We start from the raw sequence: 19918 nt of genomic DNA, 5'->3' as shown, positions 1-19918 counted from the left end.
GATTTCACCTGGAAGGTTTGTAACATGGTCATGTCCTTCTCCGTCCCTTATGTTCTCCCCGATGATGCATATTTCATATGCGGGAGAAAGGCGTACAAGTGGCTTGCCCCAAACTCTGAAGGATTGTGTTACATTGGAAAAGTATTGCCTGAAGTGATGACTGTTACACATGACAAAATGAAGGACATACACCGTGGTGCCCAAGCTCCTTATACTCACACTCATTACGAGCACCGAGTTAAAAGACAACTGTCAGAAAGGTTAGAGCATCCGGCCTCTGATCTTATCCATGAATCCACCGGGATTCAGGTTCTGGTAGCGTTAGATTTCACTCGTACCGCTCGAGGTGTGATGAATTATAGATACATTTCCGCACTCGCCAATTTGTTAGATAATATCACTGAAATGTATGATGACACGTTTAGATACACTGGAAGAGAACTTCAAGCTTACAAAACAGAACTAGTTCAGCATAGGATGGTTCTTAATTATCTTACAGCAGTAACAGGCGGATATTGTGTTACATTGGCAACACAGTACGGCATAAAGTGTTGCACGTATATCACAAATAGCACCGAGGATCCGGTAGAGGTCATAGACCAAAAGATGGACGATATTCTCCAATTGAAGTGGGAATTTCGTCGAAAACACAATCTCACCCTTGCTGCTGTAGGTAATGAGCTGACTAGTTGGGTGTCATGGTTGAACCCGCGAAATTGGTTCTCCGGTTTGGGAGAGTGGGCTCAAGGAGTCATAATGGATGTTGGAAAGTTTCTACTATGTATCTTGGGTGTCGTTATATCGATTGGATTGATATTTAGATGCGGGCAGGCTTTAATGAGGTGCAAACAAAGTACAAAAGTGATGAGCTTGAGGAGTGAGGAAACTGTAATTAACCTGGATTTGATTTATGACCCAATGATAGAAACCAGAATGTGATGAAAAATGCGATTATGCGGTCCGTTTCTTTCACCTGTTTTTCTGCTTTTCTCCCAGATACAAAGACCCCCTTGGACGAGGAAGCTGACGAGACGAGATGTATACAGACAACGGATTGACCAAAGAAGAAGATTTGACAACTTTAAATATGGACACTTGATGAACTTTGCCATGGATCCCCAGTTTCCCTAGTATTTTTAAACTCACGCTAGCCCAACATTTTTGTAAATCTGATGGCACTGACAAAGCTTGTTGCTCATGCCTAAGGAGCAAAACAGCGCAAAGAAGACGACTCTCAACAGATACCGAACACAACTTCGACGACAGATGTACATTTCCCTGACATAGAATATCATTGCATTTTTCGTAAGTGTTCTTTATCTTCATCTCTACAACCCTCAGGTAACGACACACATAGACGATAGGGAATTCAGGCACAGATATCAGCAACCACATACCTCCCCCATTCATGTATCATCAACTAAAATGTGCATCCCCATTTTGTTACAACCACAGCCGAAATGAGCTCGGTAGAGTTTGACAGCCCATCCACAGACCTGTACCACAGGATAAGAAGGAATTCAAATGTATACTTCGCAATACCTCGAAGCTTGATTTACCACACGTACAGCACGATGATACATGACCCCCCAAACATGGATTCATACACACATGCTTCTACTTTCTCACTAGGTCATACCCTTTTCACACCTACTCCTCTCTTCTTCCTTACCCCACCATGGAAATCAATTAACCCCTGGCTTACATTTTTCTCCTTAAATGTTTTGTGGCAGTTATTATTGACTGCCAAAGGGTGGACTGTCAAAGTCAGAAAAATGTCTCAATGCACGTTGCCATATTTGCACCGCACACTGGTCCGTGCTGCGCGTGCGTGCGCTCTCCCGTGGATGCGCATACCCGCAATAACGTGCACTCGCAGGCGCGGTATGCGTATTTACGGTAGAGTTTATGTAGTCGTAGCGTGCGACTCATTCGTTACAAATGTTCACAATTAATGTAGTTTATAGATCACGGTCCCTTTGATAGATTCTGAAAGTTTGGTTAAAATACAATGTCCCAGAGCTGAGGAATCCCTCTTTATATCGTACAAAGGGTCTAACAGGAATCATACAGCAGTGTTTGGTACCCATCGGAAGAGTATTTAATTAGCAATATTCCGGTGTTGGTTTGGAGCGTATTAATCGCTCGTGCGAATAGTTATGGACATAAGAAGTTTATGTCCATTTCTATTATTTACACATACTCAGGTATGCGGCAGGAAACCCAGTTTCCCACCCACCTGAGCTGTTGGAAATCGTCACAGCCCACCTGTATGAATCACCCTATGACCTTTTGTTATGATGCAGGGCCGAATTCCTTCGGCCAATGGACAATGGGATTGTAGGACCAGGAGATTGCATTGTGTGTAGGGCATAAATAGGCAGGCCGACCACATCCAGCTCTCACTCCCTCATCAACGGTTATCTGCTGATAGCCGGGAGCTGGATATCGAGGCGCAGGCGATCATACCCTTTGTGCGTAAGTTTCTCTCCGTTATCATTGTCTTTCTGTGAGCCAATTTCTCTCATCTCATCTCTCTCTCTCTGGTCTGTTCTCTCATATCTCCCCTAGACTAGGCTAGTATTGTATTGTATTAGATAGTATTGTATTGTATTGCATTTAGGTCAATGTAGTATTGTCTTATTGTATTTATTGTTTAGTTCTGTGGTTAGGAAGTCTCTGTTATATTGTAGTGTATCATTTGTACTGTTATCCCCTTTTTACAAGTATAATAGATATAATACAGTTAATAGGCTTTGGAACCTAAACCAGCATCTGTGTATTTCCTATAGTGTTAAGTGTTCACTTGAGCGTCGGTGACGCTCAAGCAGCTTTGTAGTTAGTCAGGTTACACAAGGTTGCACTTACACCCTGTACTCACATTAAGGTATTCAGTGTATTTCATTGGTATAAGGTTTTATCATAAAGGTATAGTGTTGTGAGCGTCTGCATCGCTGGTGACCTCCTCGTGGTCTCGAGCGTAAGCTACGCCATAGCGAATCATTACCCTAGACATAACCAATAACGTGTCCTGTGATCCCTGGGCCGTGAGCGAACGTGACGCTTGAGCGTCTCGCCTACGGCTGAGCGATCGTTACGCAACTAGCGTACCATTACGGTACTTCTTAAGTAAACAGCGTACAGTGTTCTTAGCTTCATAAAGGGTTGTTTATACGACAAAGGAATTTAGCATTGTCACCTTGTGTCTGGAACAGAGGGTTCATCAGCAATATGCAACACATCTCTTATTGCAATAATCATACACTGAATACTCTGTCACCTTAGGGTGCAATCTAGCTTCATCATAGTCGACACTGGAATCAGAGTCCGTGTCAGTATCTGTGTCCACAATTAGTGACAAGGGACGCTTTTGAGACCCCGACGGGCCCTGTGAGTCGGTCCAATCCGAGGATTGACCCCCTGATGCCTCCCTGGATTCAGATTTATCTAGCCTCTTATGTAAAGATGCCACACTTGCATTCAACATATGCCACATGTCCATCCATTCCTGAGTCTGCACTACCGACGGGGACACACCACTCATCTGCTCTACCTCCTCCTTGGAGAAGCCTTCCGCTTCAGACATGCCGACACGCACGTACAGACACCACCCACACACAGGGATATACCTATAAGGGGACAAATCCCCAACCAGGCCCTTAGGAGAGACAGAGAGAGAGTATGCCAGCACACACCCAGCGCCAAACTGACACCGGAAAATCCAGACAGCGCTTTTATATTATTATATAATGCCAATCTTCCCACTCACTGCGCTCCAATGTGCCCCCCTCCTCTTTTTCAGCCCTCTGAAGTGTTCAGCAGGGGAGAGTCCGGGGAGCCAGCGTTCTCTGCAGCCTCTGTTGAGAAAATGGCGCTGGTTAGTGCTGAGGGATCAAGCTCTGCCCCGTCCAGCGGCGGGCTTTGGTCACTCTTCAATTTTAAGAAAATGGCGGGGGATCATTTAATGCCTAATGTGACCTTTTTTGCCCAAAAACGAGGTTTATTGCTGCCCAGGGCGCGCGCGCAAACCGCCCCCCCCCCCCCCCCTGCACCCATCAGTGCTTTCTGTGTATCTGTGTGTGGAAGCAATTTACCTCATGAAGATCTGAAGTATTCTGCCGCCTTTGACGTCTTCTTGCTTTTCATACTCACCCGGCTTCTATCTTCCGGCTCTGTGAGGAGGACGGCGGCGCGGCTCCGGGACGAACCCCAGGGTGAGACCTGTGTTCCGACTCCCTCTGGAGCTAATGGTGTCCAGTAGCCTAAGAAGCAGAGCCTATCATTTAAGTAGGTCTGCTCCTCTCCCCTCAGTCCCACGATGCAGGGAGCCTGTTGCCAGCAGTGCTCCCTGAAAATAAAAAACCTAACAAAATTCTTTTTTCCACAGAAAACTCAGGAGAGCTCTCTGCAGTGCACCCTTCTCCACAGGATCTAACTGAGGTCTGGAGGAGGGGCATAGAGGGAGGAGCCAGTGCACACCCATACTAAAAGTTCTTTATAGGTGCCCATGTCTCCTGCGGAGCCCGTCTATACCCCATGGTCCTTACGGAGTCCCCAGCATCCTCTAGGACGTAAGAGAAATGGGATCGGTATGCCTGGCGAACGGGATGAGTTAAGTATTCTAACCCCCCCCGCCACCTAAACCATCCTTACAGCAGGCTAACCCTAACCACTCCCCCTTAGCGCCTAACCCGTTAATGTCCAACCCTATTCCTCCCGGCTGTATTTACCATTGGGATTCGGGCGTAGGGATGTTGACATGTTCGGGATTCAGGCGCTGGTGTTCCGACGGGTGTCGAGATTCCAACTGCCGGGATCTAGACAGCCAGTATATTGAACATATACCGCTTAAACTAATGAACCAGTATCTGAGGCTCTAAATGTTAGCCCTACAATGAATATTTGCATCCTGAAAAGGCTTCTGTTGTATTCAATGCACCGTAACTGAAGTCTTTGTCCTGTGAAACACTGTACATGGGCAGTATTACAGGTTTAAAGGCAAGTGCTCAATGTCCTATTACATTTGCCATTCCCATCAGAGCCAGATCATTATGAAACTTTGCCGCCACCTAGGGAGCTGTAGGTATTGAGGAGTGGCTTGTATTTCTGCAATATGTTTTTGTGGGGTTTCTTGATAACAAAAGGAGGGAGCCCAAACTAACATCTTGTCAATGGCCACATGGGATCTCAGCAGACTCTGCTCATATTGGTGAAACAATCAACGTAGCCTATATGTGTTGCCTTTCCCATACCTCTTACATATACTGTATTTCTGTGTTAGCTAAATGATACAATAAAAAAAAAAGCCAGACTCATTATGAATGAGAAGGTTATACACATTAGATATGCAGTAGTTACATACAAGGATCAGTCAACATGTATCTTGCATTAAATAGTCAAACATTATGCTGTTTACAAAAATCTGTCAAAGCACCATAAGCCTTAGCTGACTATTAGGGTGTAACATTTAGCTCGTAATTAGAAATGCAAATTATATTTAATTATAGTCTTTTCAATTGACCAATCTGTTTCCGGTTCACCACATAGTGAACTTTATTATGTAAAAGGTAATTATAATTAAAGGGTTGGCTCTGTTAGTTAATATAGCCTTGTAAACCAGAAATTGCAAATAATGTAGTCATCAAAATTATTCTGAACAGCAGCATCAACATCAAAACTAATCTCTAAACTGAAAAATAAATAAAATCATTGGGGCAAATTCAATTGTTTTATGGGCACCCAGCAGGGCTATTCAATTGTTGCCCTGTTGAGCATGCATGCCCCCGTATGCGCACCCATTAGGACTGGGTTTAGCCGAAAAATAAACTTCTAAACCAGTTTAAAGAACAGGTTAGGTTGCTTAAAACCCACTGATTTTGCGCACAAGTGCGTCTACAATACTACTTGCACGCCTGAATGGTGCAACAATTAAATTGTTCGCTATCTAGTGGGGGCCAGGGAGACCAACAGTTGAATCAGCTCCAGTGTGTGTGATCACCCCATAAAGCATACATAAAAAACAAGCAAGACAGGAAGGAAGACAACCAATGTCTGACTTTCATGAATACTCAAATTAGCCACAGATCCGGTGTTTCCCTGATAATTTGTATTGATGTCAATAGATTCCTTGACTACTCAAATTCCACATTTTGTCCCAACTACCAGTCTTATTTAAGGTCTACTATCCCAAAATCGGTTGATGCAAAGTATACAAGTTAAAGGAGAAAAAAATAAATAACGCTCAATGGATTTTTGCCCTTGTTTACAGTCAAAAGATGCATTATTTTGATAGATTATACATTTAGTTTTAACCAAGCATTAGGAAATATTCTTTGTCAACAACCCATTTTTAGGTCAGCTCCCTTTAGTACTTTGGTAGTCAAAGACCAATTTCAAGTTTGTCTGCCCAGGCTAAACACGGTTTACAAAAAGGAAAACATTCTGGGACTACCTTAACTGAAATGAGAAGCACGTTACTGACCAGCACAGCTATAGGATGTTTAACTGGAGGTAATTTTGTTGTATTCAGCTTAGTGGATCACCAGTTCACACCTAGGGATAGATTTAGGGTTAGGCTGAGAGGGGGGGGGGGGATAGGTTTAGGCACCACCGGGGAGGGTTAGGAGTGAGGGATAGCATGCATAACCGACCCCTGTGATGATTCTGAACAGCGAGATGCCGTGGTCGGTTTTCTGACGCTGGCATTTCATCACCAAATCTTTTTAACCTGTATAGGTAGTGTGTGGTGACCTATATCCATTTTAGAATCATTAGTTTTCCCTAGTTTGTGGTGAGCAAGTTATTAATAAAGCTTTTCTAATTCTTTTCAGAGACGCAAGGTGTGTCAATTGGAAAATGTAGACGATTTCTTACAAGCATAACTGTTTAAACTTCCAGTCATCTCTGTCTTCTTGTAAAATGGTCTTGGGTGATTATCCAAAAAGGGAACAAAGTCCTGTACATCACACGCTTTAAAAAAAAATTTCCTTTTAAACTGGTCTGTTAAGAAATGTTCTTATATAAAAATGTAATTGCTTAGTAGCAATACCTTAATCTATGATTTAAGACCCACTAACATCTTGGTATTTTGGAGAAGTATATCGTTTGAATTTGTGTAGTTGTCCCGAGCATCACGGAGAATCGCCCTTGTGAATAAACTAAAAGTTAGACAACGCTTTTTGGAACCTAAACCAGATTAAGATACAAGGTTTATAATCAGGTGGTTAGAACTCTAGATCTGGCCTTTAACACCTGGAGATGTTGTCCATGCTTGCTCTAGATGGTCAGCAATTTACTCAAGATGACATTTAAGATTTTTGGGTATTAGAGCTAATTTTTAAGTTAAATCCTTAACAATTCCTATAGAACTGCCCCTTTATATAGGATTAACTACTTATTCTGGAGGATAGGTTAGTGGTTTGTGTGAATTATGAGCTACTGTAACGAGTAATGTGGGCCATACAGCAGACAAACTTTATTCCAACCATCCAACTGATCAACTTGTTTGTCCCACTAAAACTCCACACACCTAACCAACTTTATCCTCAGACCAGCCAACTTCTCTCCAACTTGTGATGTCATAGAAGTAGGTGTACACTACCTACTTCTGCATGTTTTGAATAATTTATTTTATTTTATTTCAATTAAAGTGTGAGTGTGGAGATGGGGGTGTACATTTTATTGACCTTGAAAGACAAAGGGGCCTATTTATCAAGTATCCTGAGGACCCAAGTGATGGCCTGTCTGGAGCATCCATAAGATTGATGGATATATACAAGCAGAGAAAACCAGCACTCTGCTAATGATGATAGTAGTGCCCAGGTTGCTCCCTAGATGAGCAAACATCCATACCCAGTAATATCGTGGCGAGGCGGCACTCACAAGACTTGTTATGAACAAATAAACTGACTGGGCAGTCAGATGCTAGATCAACATTTCAGTTTTAACAACTTTTTTTCAACATACTGAAAAAGGTTGTTAAAACTGAAAACTGATCTAGCATCTGACTGACGAGTCCATTTACTTATACATAACAATTCTTGGGGTCGATTCTATTCGGCAACTAATGAATAGCGCCGGGAATTAGCTCCCGACGCTATTCAATTCAGCAACTAATTACCTGCAATTGTCGGGAATTCTTCTCTCATCCCCGGGGGATGAGAAGAGAAACCCGACAAAAGTGCTGCCTCGCGGCCGGCGCGAGGCTGATTCTGTCGGGAATCAGCCTCGCGCCGGGGAGTTAAGTCGGAGAATGCCCGTTCTCCCGACAATTCAACCTGTTTTGTCGGCGAGAACGGGCCATCGCCGACGTAACTAGTTGCTGAATTGAATAGCGTCGGGAGCTAAGTCCCGGCGCTATTCATTAGTTGCCGAATAGAATCGACCCCCTTGTGGGTAACGCTTCACCACCGATGTGTATACACACACTATATGGCCAAAAGTATTCGGACGCCTGACCATTACACCAACAGTCACTGTAATGACATTGTATTCAAACATATATACCTTAATATTAAGTTGGTCCCCTATTTGCATCTATAACAGCTTACTCTCTTCTTGGAAGGCTTTCCAAAAGATTTTGGAGTGTTTGTGGGAATTTGTGCCCATTCATTCTGTAGAACATTTATGAGGTCAAGCACTGATGTTGGACGAGTAGGCATGGCTTGCAATCTCCATTCCAGTTTATTCCAAAGGTGCTTGGTAGGGTTGAGGTCAGGGTTCTGTGCAGACCAGTCAAGTTCTTCCAGACTGAAATCATCAAAACTGTTGCAACAGAGTTAGAAGAATAGCATTGTCCAAAATGTCTTGGTATGCTGAAGCACTAAGATTGCCCTTCACTGGAAAAGGGGACTACCCAAACCCTGAAAAACAGCCCTATACCATTATCCCTCATTCACCAAACTTCACAGTTGGTATAATGCAGTCCGGCAGGTAACGTTCTCCAGGCATCTGCCAAACCCGTCTCCACTGCTCCACAGTCCAGTGTCAGTGTGCTTTAGACCACTCCATCCTACCACTTGGCATTGGACTTGGTGATTTGAGGCTTGCATGCAGCTGCTTGGCAATGGAAACCCTTTCCATTAAGCTCCCGCCGCACAGTTTTTGTTCTTGTTTTAATGCCAGTGGAAGCTTGGAACTCTTCAGCTATGGAATTGGCAGAGCGTTGGCAACTTTTATGCATCATGCACCTTAGCAGTCGTTCACCCTGCTCTGTGATTCTACATCGTCTTGCGCTAAGTGGCTGAGTTGTTGTTGTTCCTAAATGCTTCCACTTTCTAATAATATCGCTTACAGTTGACCGTTGAATATCAGTCAGGGATGAAATTTCACAAACCGTTTTATTGCAAAGGAGACATCCTATCACAGTGCCACGCTTGAAGTTACTAAACTCTTCAAAATGACCCATTTTGCTTCATAAAGGTTTCCAAATGAAGACTGCATGGCTAGGTGCTTGTATTTTCTACACCTGTGGCAACGGGTCTGATTGAAACACCTGATTGCAATGATTAACAGGTGTGACCAAATACTTACGTGCTTATATTAAAAAAAATGTAGTTATGAGTCTTTACGTTAATAGAGCTCAAGTAGATAATTGAACTGCAATAAATATATGCAAAAAGTGGAAAGTCAGTGCGCTGGTCCAGCTGTGTGCAGAAGCTGCTGAGCGTGAACCCCAAATAAAAAAAAAAATGAGGATGTTAACCAGCGCTGTTTATTAGTATCTATATATCATGGTAATGGAATGGGTGGAGATTAAGTGTGTTGTGTGCAAAATGTACTTGTGTATTGTTTTGTAGAATATGTGAGTCAGGTATCATTGCTGTAGTATACATTATGAAGGAGTCCACAAAATACTCTAAAATTAAACTGACAATAAGGGTTATTTATTTAATATATCACTATGTCCCCATTACAATCTCTCCCGTCACCCTCTGCATCTCCAAGGCATCACCCTTTACCTGTCATATGGATACGGCAATTCCTATGAGGCCATGCCCACTTTCTCTGGAGCATGAACAATTAACCAGCGCCAGCAGCAAATTGCACCGGAAAGAAGCAACAATTGAATAGCTCCATTGGGCACCATCTACTAGCTGCCGGCGATAAAACAACTGAACACCGCCTATTGTATGGTAATTCTAAATATGATTTAGTGAATAAATGGTTTCAAATATATCACAAAACATGGATGCAGCCACTAGGACCTGTCCCAACTACATTGCACTAAGTTCAGGTACATCACAATAAATCACAGGATTCCCAAGATCCGGACATAAAGTGAAGATGTGACCAGTTGGAATCGGTCTTGCAGCGAGTATAATGGCACTCCCCTATTCCTGCTAACGTGTTGGAACAGAGATGACACGTGAATAAAAGGACATCCAACAATGTTCAATAAAACTTAGCATACCATGTGACTACACAGGTGTATATAGTAATTACCGCCCTGGAAATCACATCTTCTAATCTAGTTACTATGAAAGCCACCAGAAGCCCAAACATCTGCGACGTAATTCCATAGGTGCTTTCGTGTGAATGCAACATGTGTTCCACCTTGAGGTGCATCCCTATTAATGAGGAGTTACGCGAGACACGGAATGCAAATGCGCTCCACCACAGCCACAACTCCCCATCCGTCAAGAGTAATATCCCCATATAACACATTTTGCATAATACATTAGTTACCACATGTTAAAATCACAGTATTGCATAACAAAATAAATACAAAAACAACAATTTGTAGTTGACAAAGGAGGAGCGCTGCACATCCTGCTAATGGAACGCAACATGAGGACTACCGCGCAGCAATCGTCAAGGTAAGGCACATCACTTGATCCACTATTACACAACATTCTCACATGAAACAATTAAATCATTATTTTTAAGATAGCAAGGTTTCAGATATGAAGTTTAAAACACAGACAAAAAAATCATTTTAGTTGATCTATGAAAGCGTACCACCAAATGGTATCGCATCGCTCAGCCATAGAACGCTTATTGTTCAAAAAGTCAGGAAAACTGAGCAGCATCACATCACAGCCACTAGTATAGAATACTCATATAAACCAAATTTTCTTTAGCAAAGCTCCATAAAAGGTTTTATTCAATAGATCTCTGCCATCGGTGGCAAAATATTGATGGTTAACAGTCGATGACTATTCCTACATATGGGAGCAGATTCTACTTTTTTTGTGCTGGACGGCTGCAATTCAACTGTTCTGCTGTTTGGGCGCCCAGCAGCTGCGGAGGACACTTTTTTTTTTTTTTTTTGCAGCCTCCTGAGGTGAGAGAAACAAAAAATGTGTGCAAAGTCCCTCACTTTGGCCATCCAAACGAGAGCTTAGACGCAGTTTATAATATATCCAAATACCAGTCAGACTTCAATAACATGACAGGATAGATACTGTACATAAGATTTCACTTCAAACAAGAAGGCTGATCTAAGCCTCCATTGCGGCTGAAGTTGGAACCAACCAGACCAGTATAATCTTTGGTGTAATCACTATGCACATGAGGTGTTTATTGGGTCCTGGACACTTTATTACTAATGTACAGTAGTTAAAATCAAACAATGTACGTACATTTCAATTTGGAAGATTAAATTCTTCACTAGAAGTGCCATGAAATACTGGTAAAAATCAGGCAGTTTGGCAATTTTCAACCATAAAAGTCACCAATCTAGTTCAAAGGCTGAATAAATGGTTATTGAGCACGACTGAGTTCCTATTGTGGGTGCATCATTTATACACAGCGCAATCTAATAACCACAAACTTCCAGCTGGATTGGAACTAACCCAGTGGTTTCCATACTTTTTTTAATCACGGCACAGTAGAATATCAGAATTTTTTTCACGGCACCCCTAGGCCAAAACATTCTTATTGAGAAATGTAAAAAGAAATATTACATTAAGTAGATTGCGTTTATATGTCATCCTTAGGGTCAGTTGTGTGGTGAGGGACAAGATTTGCTTCTGTTTGGCCACATATATTATGACTGGCATCCACCAGCACTGGTTTTGCCTATTATATTGACCGTGAATAATTTGAATTAATCCTGGACCACCAACCCAGGGCACCCCTGCAAGTGTCCCGGGGCACCCCTGGGAGCCACGGCACACAGTTTGGGAACCTCTGAACTAACCCATTGTGGTGTGATAGGCCGAGCCTATGACCTCTGTGAACAGTGTACTCATCAACCAATCTGGAAGTGGGGAGGACCACACTTACCTCTTCTCAAGTACTGGTAAATTAATGTAAACTGGTCCTACATCAATCACGCAGGAAGATTCAAAAAACATGATTGGCTATAATTTTTTGATACTATTAAAACTTGGAAACTGACAAAGATCCCGCATTGGCTTATTATCTCTACATACATCCAATCATAACTAACAATAGGTAAAACAAACATCACAATAATATTACTTTCAATAGGCTGCAAAGTGATAGCTTCGTTGGTGGCGCTCCCCAAGAGTCAAAAACAGTAGTACTTCTCTGTCTACTATTAAAACCTGTTTACACAACTAACATCAGACACTGACATGACAAATATCTATTCAGGTCTTCGTTACCATTAAATCGGACTTCCACACAATGACATATGAGGAGCCGTATGTCAGTGGCATTTAGAATTCTAGAACTTTGAGATTAGGGTGAAATAAACAGATTCTAAGGGAATACAATTGTGCAGGATATTCTGCCAGGCAATGCTACAATGCTCAGGTGTACACATACAGTATTCAGCACTTACATTAGTGCAGACATTGCAAGTTCTCCCTTGTGCCCCTTCAAACATGTATACATGGCATGTACATCACAACCATGTGTTACAATCCGATAGAGGGAAATGCAAACTAAACACACTCACGTTGAGTATTTGTGTACTATAATTTTATATATATATATATATATATATATATATATATATATATATATATATATATATATATATACATACACACACACACACATATATACACACACACATATATATATATATATATACATACACACACACACACACACACACATATATATATATATATACATACACATATATATATATATATATACACACACACATACATACATACATGCATACACACATACATACATACATACATACATACATGCATACATACATACATACATACACACATCAGTCCAATGAATTTGTGAAGAGCCTTTTCCATACTAAGCATTACCTGCTACTTTTTAAAGAAAAGCTTGTTTCTCTTATATGGTATAAGTCTTGTCAGGCAATACTCCGCTGTCATCTCCTCATGAATAAATTATGCTCTCCAACAAGGAAGAATAACCAATACAAAAATAAAGTAGAGCTGTCTCCCTAGCATGAAACAGCTAACAATGCATAATACTGCAAAGGTGATTTACAATCCTAGTGTGTGTGAACCATCTGCTTAAATATACAAACCTACAATGCAAGTAAACACATTGTAGTGCTTTTTTCCTTTGTGCCTCTGAGTCTGCCATATAACACTGCTTTCCAAGCAATTTGCAGGTTAGAAGGGCACACAGACTGCAATACTAGGCAGCTGTTTTAACCTTTTAGGTGTCATTTAAAAGACAGGTTGCTGGCATAGACTTGTGAAACTTGCTGTCGTTACATACCTTACATACCATACAAACTTGCTGTCATTATGCACAAAGCTACTTCACATGACTGCTAACGGGAAAAAAAGAAAAAAGGATAATTTCTAATACTAACATGCTCGTAACACCTGTGTATTTCTTTTACATACACTAGTACATTTTGGTAAAAGAACGACATTAATGAAAGGTCAGAAACAAATTATACATGGTTTCCTAGGACCCTTGTTTAGGGCCTTTTTTTTCAATCCCGGGTATCGTGATTGAAAAATGACCAATCCCAGGATTCCCGGGATACCCAGGACTGGGTTGAAGATTTTAAAATTAAAAAGTGCCCCGTCTCCTTCCCGGACCTGCCCAGCCCACAGTCCTCTGGGAGTGCAGGCGGGGTTACTTGCTGCGGGCAGCAAGGTGTGGTCTGGGTAGAGCCAAATTAAGGAGGGGGGGAGGGGGAAATCTGCTCTGGGGGTAAGTACCCGGGCCCCCTATCTGAGAGGGCCCCCTGCCACAGATCAGATCTCTATTACCGATCTGTGGCATGGCACTGTGATCCCCACTGATAGCCGATAAAGCCGCTGGAACTGCGTGCCGCCTACCCCTATGTACACCTAGTAACCAATAGGTAACCCGCCCACACGGGACGTGAAGACGTCATGTTGTGCGCACTCTCTAGTCTCTCCTCTTGTACCCGCTCTCCAGTCTCTCCTCATATGTGCTCTCACCTCCTTTACCCGCTCAACCCAGTCCTAGGACACCAGCCAGGTAATTGCTAAATGTGATGCTACTGGGGAGGGGAGGGGGGAATTGTTAGGTAAACCTTGATTATTTTTATTATGTTGATGAATATTTGATAATGAGGCTAGTATGTATGTAACATATATTATATATTTATAAATTCTAAACATTTTATCTTTCCTGATACATATGTTATGTCCCTGTATCTCCCCCTCAGCACCCTTACCCTCCCTATAAGGCCTCCTCAGCATCCCTGCCCACACCCTACCTGTATCTCCCACTCAGCATCTCTGCCCTCAAGACTTCCTGTAACTACTCCTCAGTGTCCTTACCCTCATCTTCCCTGTAACCACCCCCACCCCCAGCGTCACTGCCCTGACCCTCCCTGTAACTCCCCCTCAGCATCCCTTTTCTCACCCTCCCTGTAACTCCACCCCAGTATCCTTGCCTTCACCCTCCCTGTAACTCCTCCTCAGCGTCACTGCCCTCATCCTCCCTGTATCTGCCCCTCAGCGTCCCTGTCCTCACCCTCCCTGTATCTCCCCCTCAGTGTCCTTGGCCTCAGGCTCCCTATATCTCCACCCCAGCATCCCTGCCCTCACCCTCCCTGTATCTCCCGCTCAGCGTCCCTGCCCTCACACTTCCTGTAACTCCTCCTCGGTGCCCTTACCCTCACCCTCCCTGTATCTTCCCCTCAGCATCCCTACCCTCACCTTCCCTGTAACTCCCCCTTAGTGCCCTTACCCTCACCCTCTCTGTATCTCCCACTCAGCACCCATACTCTCCCTGTATATACTTCTCAGCGTCCCCGCCCTCACCCTCAGTACCCTTACCCTCCCTGTATCTTCCCCTCAGCGTCATATATATTATTATTTTAATTTTACACCTTGGGGCACCCCTGTCTGAAGCACCCTGGGGCCCCCAAAGCCTTAATCTAGGCATCAGAAAGTAGAATGCTATATGAATATGAAGCTACTAGGCACAACATGTTGTAAATGTAAGAGCCTGCAACTTGCAGGCATTGGCGAGTTCCCAGTAAGTCTGCACAATGCTTTAAAGGAGCAATCATTTAAAGGCAAGACCAGTTTGTTTTCATCTATTAAACGATCGCCTTTTCAAAACTTTGACAGACCCACCAGAACTGGATGCCTGCAAATTGCCCCACACAACATATAAAAGTACTCTGCAACTGTATATATAGGGAGGAATTTAAATGTTATCGATCTCCCATCTAAAGTGACGCGAGATCATGAGGCAATATTCAAAATGCCCCCACTTATTGCACCCACTACATTCGGGTTTAGGCGCGCAAAGCACCTAAACCAAACTAAAGTAATGGGCCGAGCGTGAAAAGACCAGTTTGGGCGTCTAAACGAGTCTCTTGACGCGCATTTCAGCACACTACCCCCCAGGGGTAGTGAGCTGAAATGGATTTGTTGCGCCAGTCTGCAGCAACATTAGAATGTTGCCGGAGGGTGCGACAGAGGGCGGGAGGGGGGAGATTTCAATCTTGCCCATAGACAGCACATCTATGACATCTCTACACCAGTACATAAAAATACATTAAACACTCCACATCGGGTTCACTACGATATGCCGGCGGCCGGACTCCCGGCGACCAGCATACCGGCGCCGGGAGCCCGACCGCCGGCTTACCGACAGTGTGGCGGGCGCAAATGAGCCCCTTGCGGGCTCGCTGCGCTCGCCACGCTACGGGCACGGTGGCGCGCTACACTATTTTATTCTCCCTCCAGGGGGGTCGTGGACCCCCACGAGGGAGAATAAGTGTCGGTATGCCGGCTGTCGGGCTCCCGGCGCCGGTATGCTGGTCGCCGGGAGCCCGACCGCCGGCATACTGAAGACCACCCTCCACATCTACAGACCTACATCTTGCATACAATGAAATTGATATACAACTTGATGCACAGTAATCAGCTCAATACTAGCAGACTCAGGCCAATGAACAAACATCTAATATTTTATCATTTATTAGCAGTATTTGAAGAAAACTTAGATTTCACAAAATTCTTTATAGAGAATATTTTAATCATTCATATCAGTCTCAGCCCTCGAGGAACTCATCTATATTCACTGCTACTACACAAGTAATAGGGTTAATTTCATCAGGTCTTTGGAGTGTGGGAGGAAATGGGAGCACCCAGAGGAAATCCACGCAAACACATGGATGACATACAAAATTCACACATCTAAGGACTAGCTCAGAATGGAACCCATGACATCAGAGCTCAGAGGCAGCAATGCTACCACCATACAGCCAGGGACGGTTTAACAGAGGAGGGAGCCTGTGTTAAGACTCCATGCAGGCCCTCTCCTCTCTGCAGCACAGTAGACTCTGGTCTACTGTGTATGTCTCCAGAAACATGGCGAGCGTTATGCTCCTAGTGACTATCCTCTACTGCGCATATCACCAAGAAAATGGGAGCCGCATCATTTTCCGGGTGATCTCTGCTGCAGCGCCGATGCAGGACTCCGCAGAGGTAAGTAATTAAACATGGGTGCAGTGGTGTCACCCTGGACCAGGAGGCCCGTGTGTACAGCACACACTGTACCCATTATAAAAAAGCCAATGCAGACTGCTTAATTCTTGCTGCTCAATATTTTTACAGGCAAATTAGTCCAGTCCTTCTAAACTTTCACAGGCAGCAGAATTTGGGGGAATCGAGTTGAACATGAGTTTGTTCAAATCTGGGTATAAGTGGCCGGAGCTAGTCATTCACCTGCATCATGTCTGGCACTTAAGTTGGGAGATGTCATTTCACACAAATAATGACAGGGGCTCAGACCTTCCAACTTAATGCTGGACATGCTGTTAGTACATGTGGTAACACTGCAACTAGCCGAAATGTACTTGTCAAGTTGGATCTGCTCACACCTCAAGAGGGTGTGAGGAGAAATCCACTAATAGCAGGCAATTGAATAGCAGCAGGCACTCACCCCTGAAGCTTAACAAACTTGTGTTCAATTGAATTCCCCCTTTGAGTGTACTAGTCCCATATGTTTCTATTCTTCCTTTATTTGGGGGGGGGGGGGGGGGGAATTACATTTATATACAGTAGGTCAATTTGTTATCGTTATACATATTCAATAAGCATTTTGACTTTACCCCACCATAGAAAATTCCATTTAACAGCATTCTGCATTTGTGTGCTTTAACAAAATCACTCATCAGATAGACTTGGTTATTATGAATGTTACATAAACAAAGCAAATTATTTGGGTTACAGTATATAGTATGAATAGTCTATATCATCTATTTACAGTATGCTGGAATTGCACTGTGTGGGTATGTGTACGCCCTGGGGGTGAGTGTGTATAAAGGGTACATGTATTGAAGGGTGACATATTCACGTATATGTACTTAACTCTAGTTATGCATGTTTCTTTTGTTTATCTTGTCACAAGATAAACGTAGGCATCCATGAAGCGTGAGTGCGGAAGGGTTTATGCAAACAGAACTACCCAGTCTGTCAAAAATTTCTCCAATTTGTATCTCACACCCACCATTAGCCACAGTTCTGCTTTCATTTATATTGGGTTCAAGAGCTGACACTTTCTTTACTCTGACTTATTCCACAACACAATCGTCTACATTAATAATTAGTAAAGCAGCTGAACAACAGGATGGGTACCTTAACTGAATCTCTCTAAACTGGATATGAAGGAAACAGAGCAGATTACCACATACATGAATAATGCACACACACATATCCATGTACCCTACGTGACAACTAAGCAACATAGGACACATTCTCTGTAGCAATGCAGCGGCAATGTAGATACACATACAGATGTGTCCATAAACACCTATACCCTGAATCACACAAAATATTCTCATCTGTTGCACCGAGGACCTTGCGACAAAGGCGCACCAAGCGTCTCACCACTAACTTTCACCATTGCATACAGCTGTGTGCGACTCAGACGTTAACTTGGATAAAAAGGCAAAAGATGACTGATACAAGCGAGTCGTGCCTGGAATCCTTGTGCTTAATCTGCGGCTTCGTACCAATTCCTGCGTGAGCAACTCTGGGGGTAATTCAGACCCTATCGCTGGGCTGCGTTTTTTGCTGCCCTGCGATCAAGGGGAGGGGAAAATGCTGTGCAAGTGTGCGTTCACGTCATGAGCAGAGCTGTCTTTGCTCACCCCAGGACTTACTCAGCCGCTGCGATGTGATACTGCTGATCGGGGCCGAAGCCGACATCAGACACCCTCCCTGAAAACGCCAGGTCCCGTCTGCGTTTTTCCGGACACTCTTGTAAAACGGTCAGTTGACACCCACAAACGGCCTCTTCCTGTCAATCCCCTGGTGATCGGCCTGGCGATTGCTTTTTTCGCACCATCCTGTGGCTGGGCACCGATGCCCAGTGCAGCTGTATGACGCGCCGGCGCATTGCAGTGCATACGCAGTTCAGATCTGATCGCCCGCTGTGCAAAAACGCACAGCAGCGATCAGGTCTGAATTACCCCCTCTGTACGCGGCTACAATGTAAATAAAAGGCTACCCAAGGGAGCACATCCAAGTCACACCATAAAGTCACCAGCAATATGGCGCAAAAAGAAAAGGTGTATATGCACACATCAGTAGATGCACATTGCACGGTGCTGCACCTGTAGCAGAGTACACACAAGTCAGGCAGCATCAGGCAGTGATGGGAGGTGTAAACAGCGCTGCATCATACACCCCCTGGCACCCGGACCCCAGCACTGACAGATCCCCGCTATTACCTGCAGCTCGGCCCGCTCCACCTCCCATTGCGCTCTCTCCACCTCGAAGCGCGCCCACTCGTGCTGCAGGAAGTGCAGGATCCCTGGGATGCTGTACTGGGCCCTTCCGGCCGTCCCGGTGCCTCCACCGGAGCCCGCTGCCGCCGAGGCCGCATCGCCAGCTCCGGTCCCTCCGGCCCCACCAGCGGCGGCAGACAGTAACGAATTGTTATTGTTGTTGAAGAAGACGCCGGGCCCCGCCTGCTCGTCCATGGCTGCCCTCGCAGCAGGGGCCGCGGTTACCAGCGATGCTCCCTGGCCCGGGAGGAGAGAACGCTTCAGACACAGGTGGCAACGGTGTGACTCCGGGATCGCCGCGTTGCGTCACATAGGTGCCCCGCACACCTTCCCACTGTGCCCGCAGCCCGGGCTCCGCCACTGCCGCCCACACTCGAAGGAAGAGAGGCGGCTGCCTGGGCGGGTCTCTGCCTCTCTGACAGCGGCGCGGTGACGTCACGTACGGCACGGAGCCGCCCTTACCGCCAGGCTTCCGGGATACTTTTTTTTTTTTTTACTATCACGAATCTTTATTAACAACAGCTACACTCGACATGAACACCTAAAATACAGTTTAGAGTTGTGATCTTGTGTAATCGTGACCGCTCTATGCTGTCACTGTGAGCTGCAGCTACTTCGTTGTGCCCAGTATCACATAGTCACCCGTGTTATTATTGTTCCCAGCTGCAGTTCTGATTCAGAGATCTGTGTATCTGGACAATGTATTGCGATGGTGAGCAGTGTGTGGGTAATTATTGAAGGTTTGTAATTATTGACACTTTAGATCAG

General features: G+C 44.2%; 1 protein-coding gene across 3 annotated transcripts in view; it reads right to left on the bottom strand.

Moving 5' to 3' along the window:
- Positions 1-19616, bottom strand: part of STRN (striatin) — a 283653-nt gene extending 264037 nt beyond the window's left edge. For 2 of the 3 annotated variants that reach the window (XM_063917900.1, XM_063917902.1), the window contains exon 1: positions 19094-19616. In XM_063917900.1, the coding sequence (XP_063773970.1) occupies positions 19094-19345 (252 nt within the window). In that variant the 5' untranslated portion in view covers positions 19346-19616. The remainder of the gene's footprint in view (positions 1-19093) is intronic. The other variant, XM_063917901.1, reaches the window with a different exon arrangement.
- Between the last annotated feature and the right edge of the window lie 302 nt (positions 19617-19918).

Source organism: Pseudophryne corroboree, chromosome 4 (assembly GCF_028390025.1).
Source record: "Pseudophryne corroboree isolate aPseCor3 chromosome 4, aPseCor3.hap2, whole genome shotgun sequence".
In the NCBI taxonomy this organism is placed as follows: Eukaryota; Metazoa; Chordata; class Amphibia; order Anura; family Myobatrachidae; genus Pseudophryne; species Pseudophryne corroboree.
This window is presented reverse-complemented; position numbering and strand designations above follow the sequence as displayed.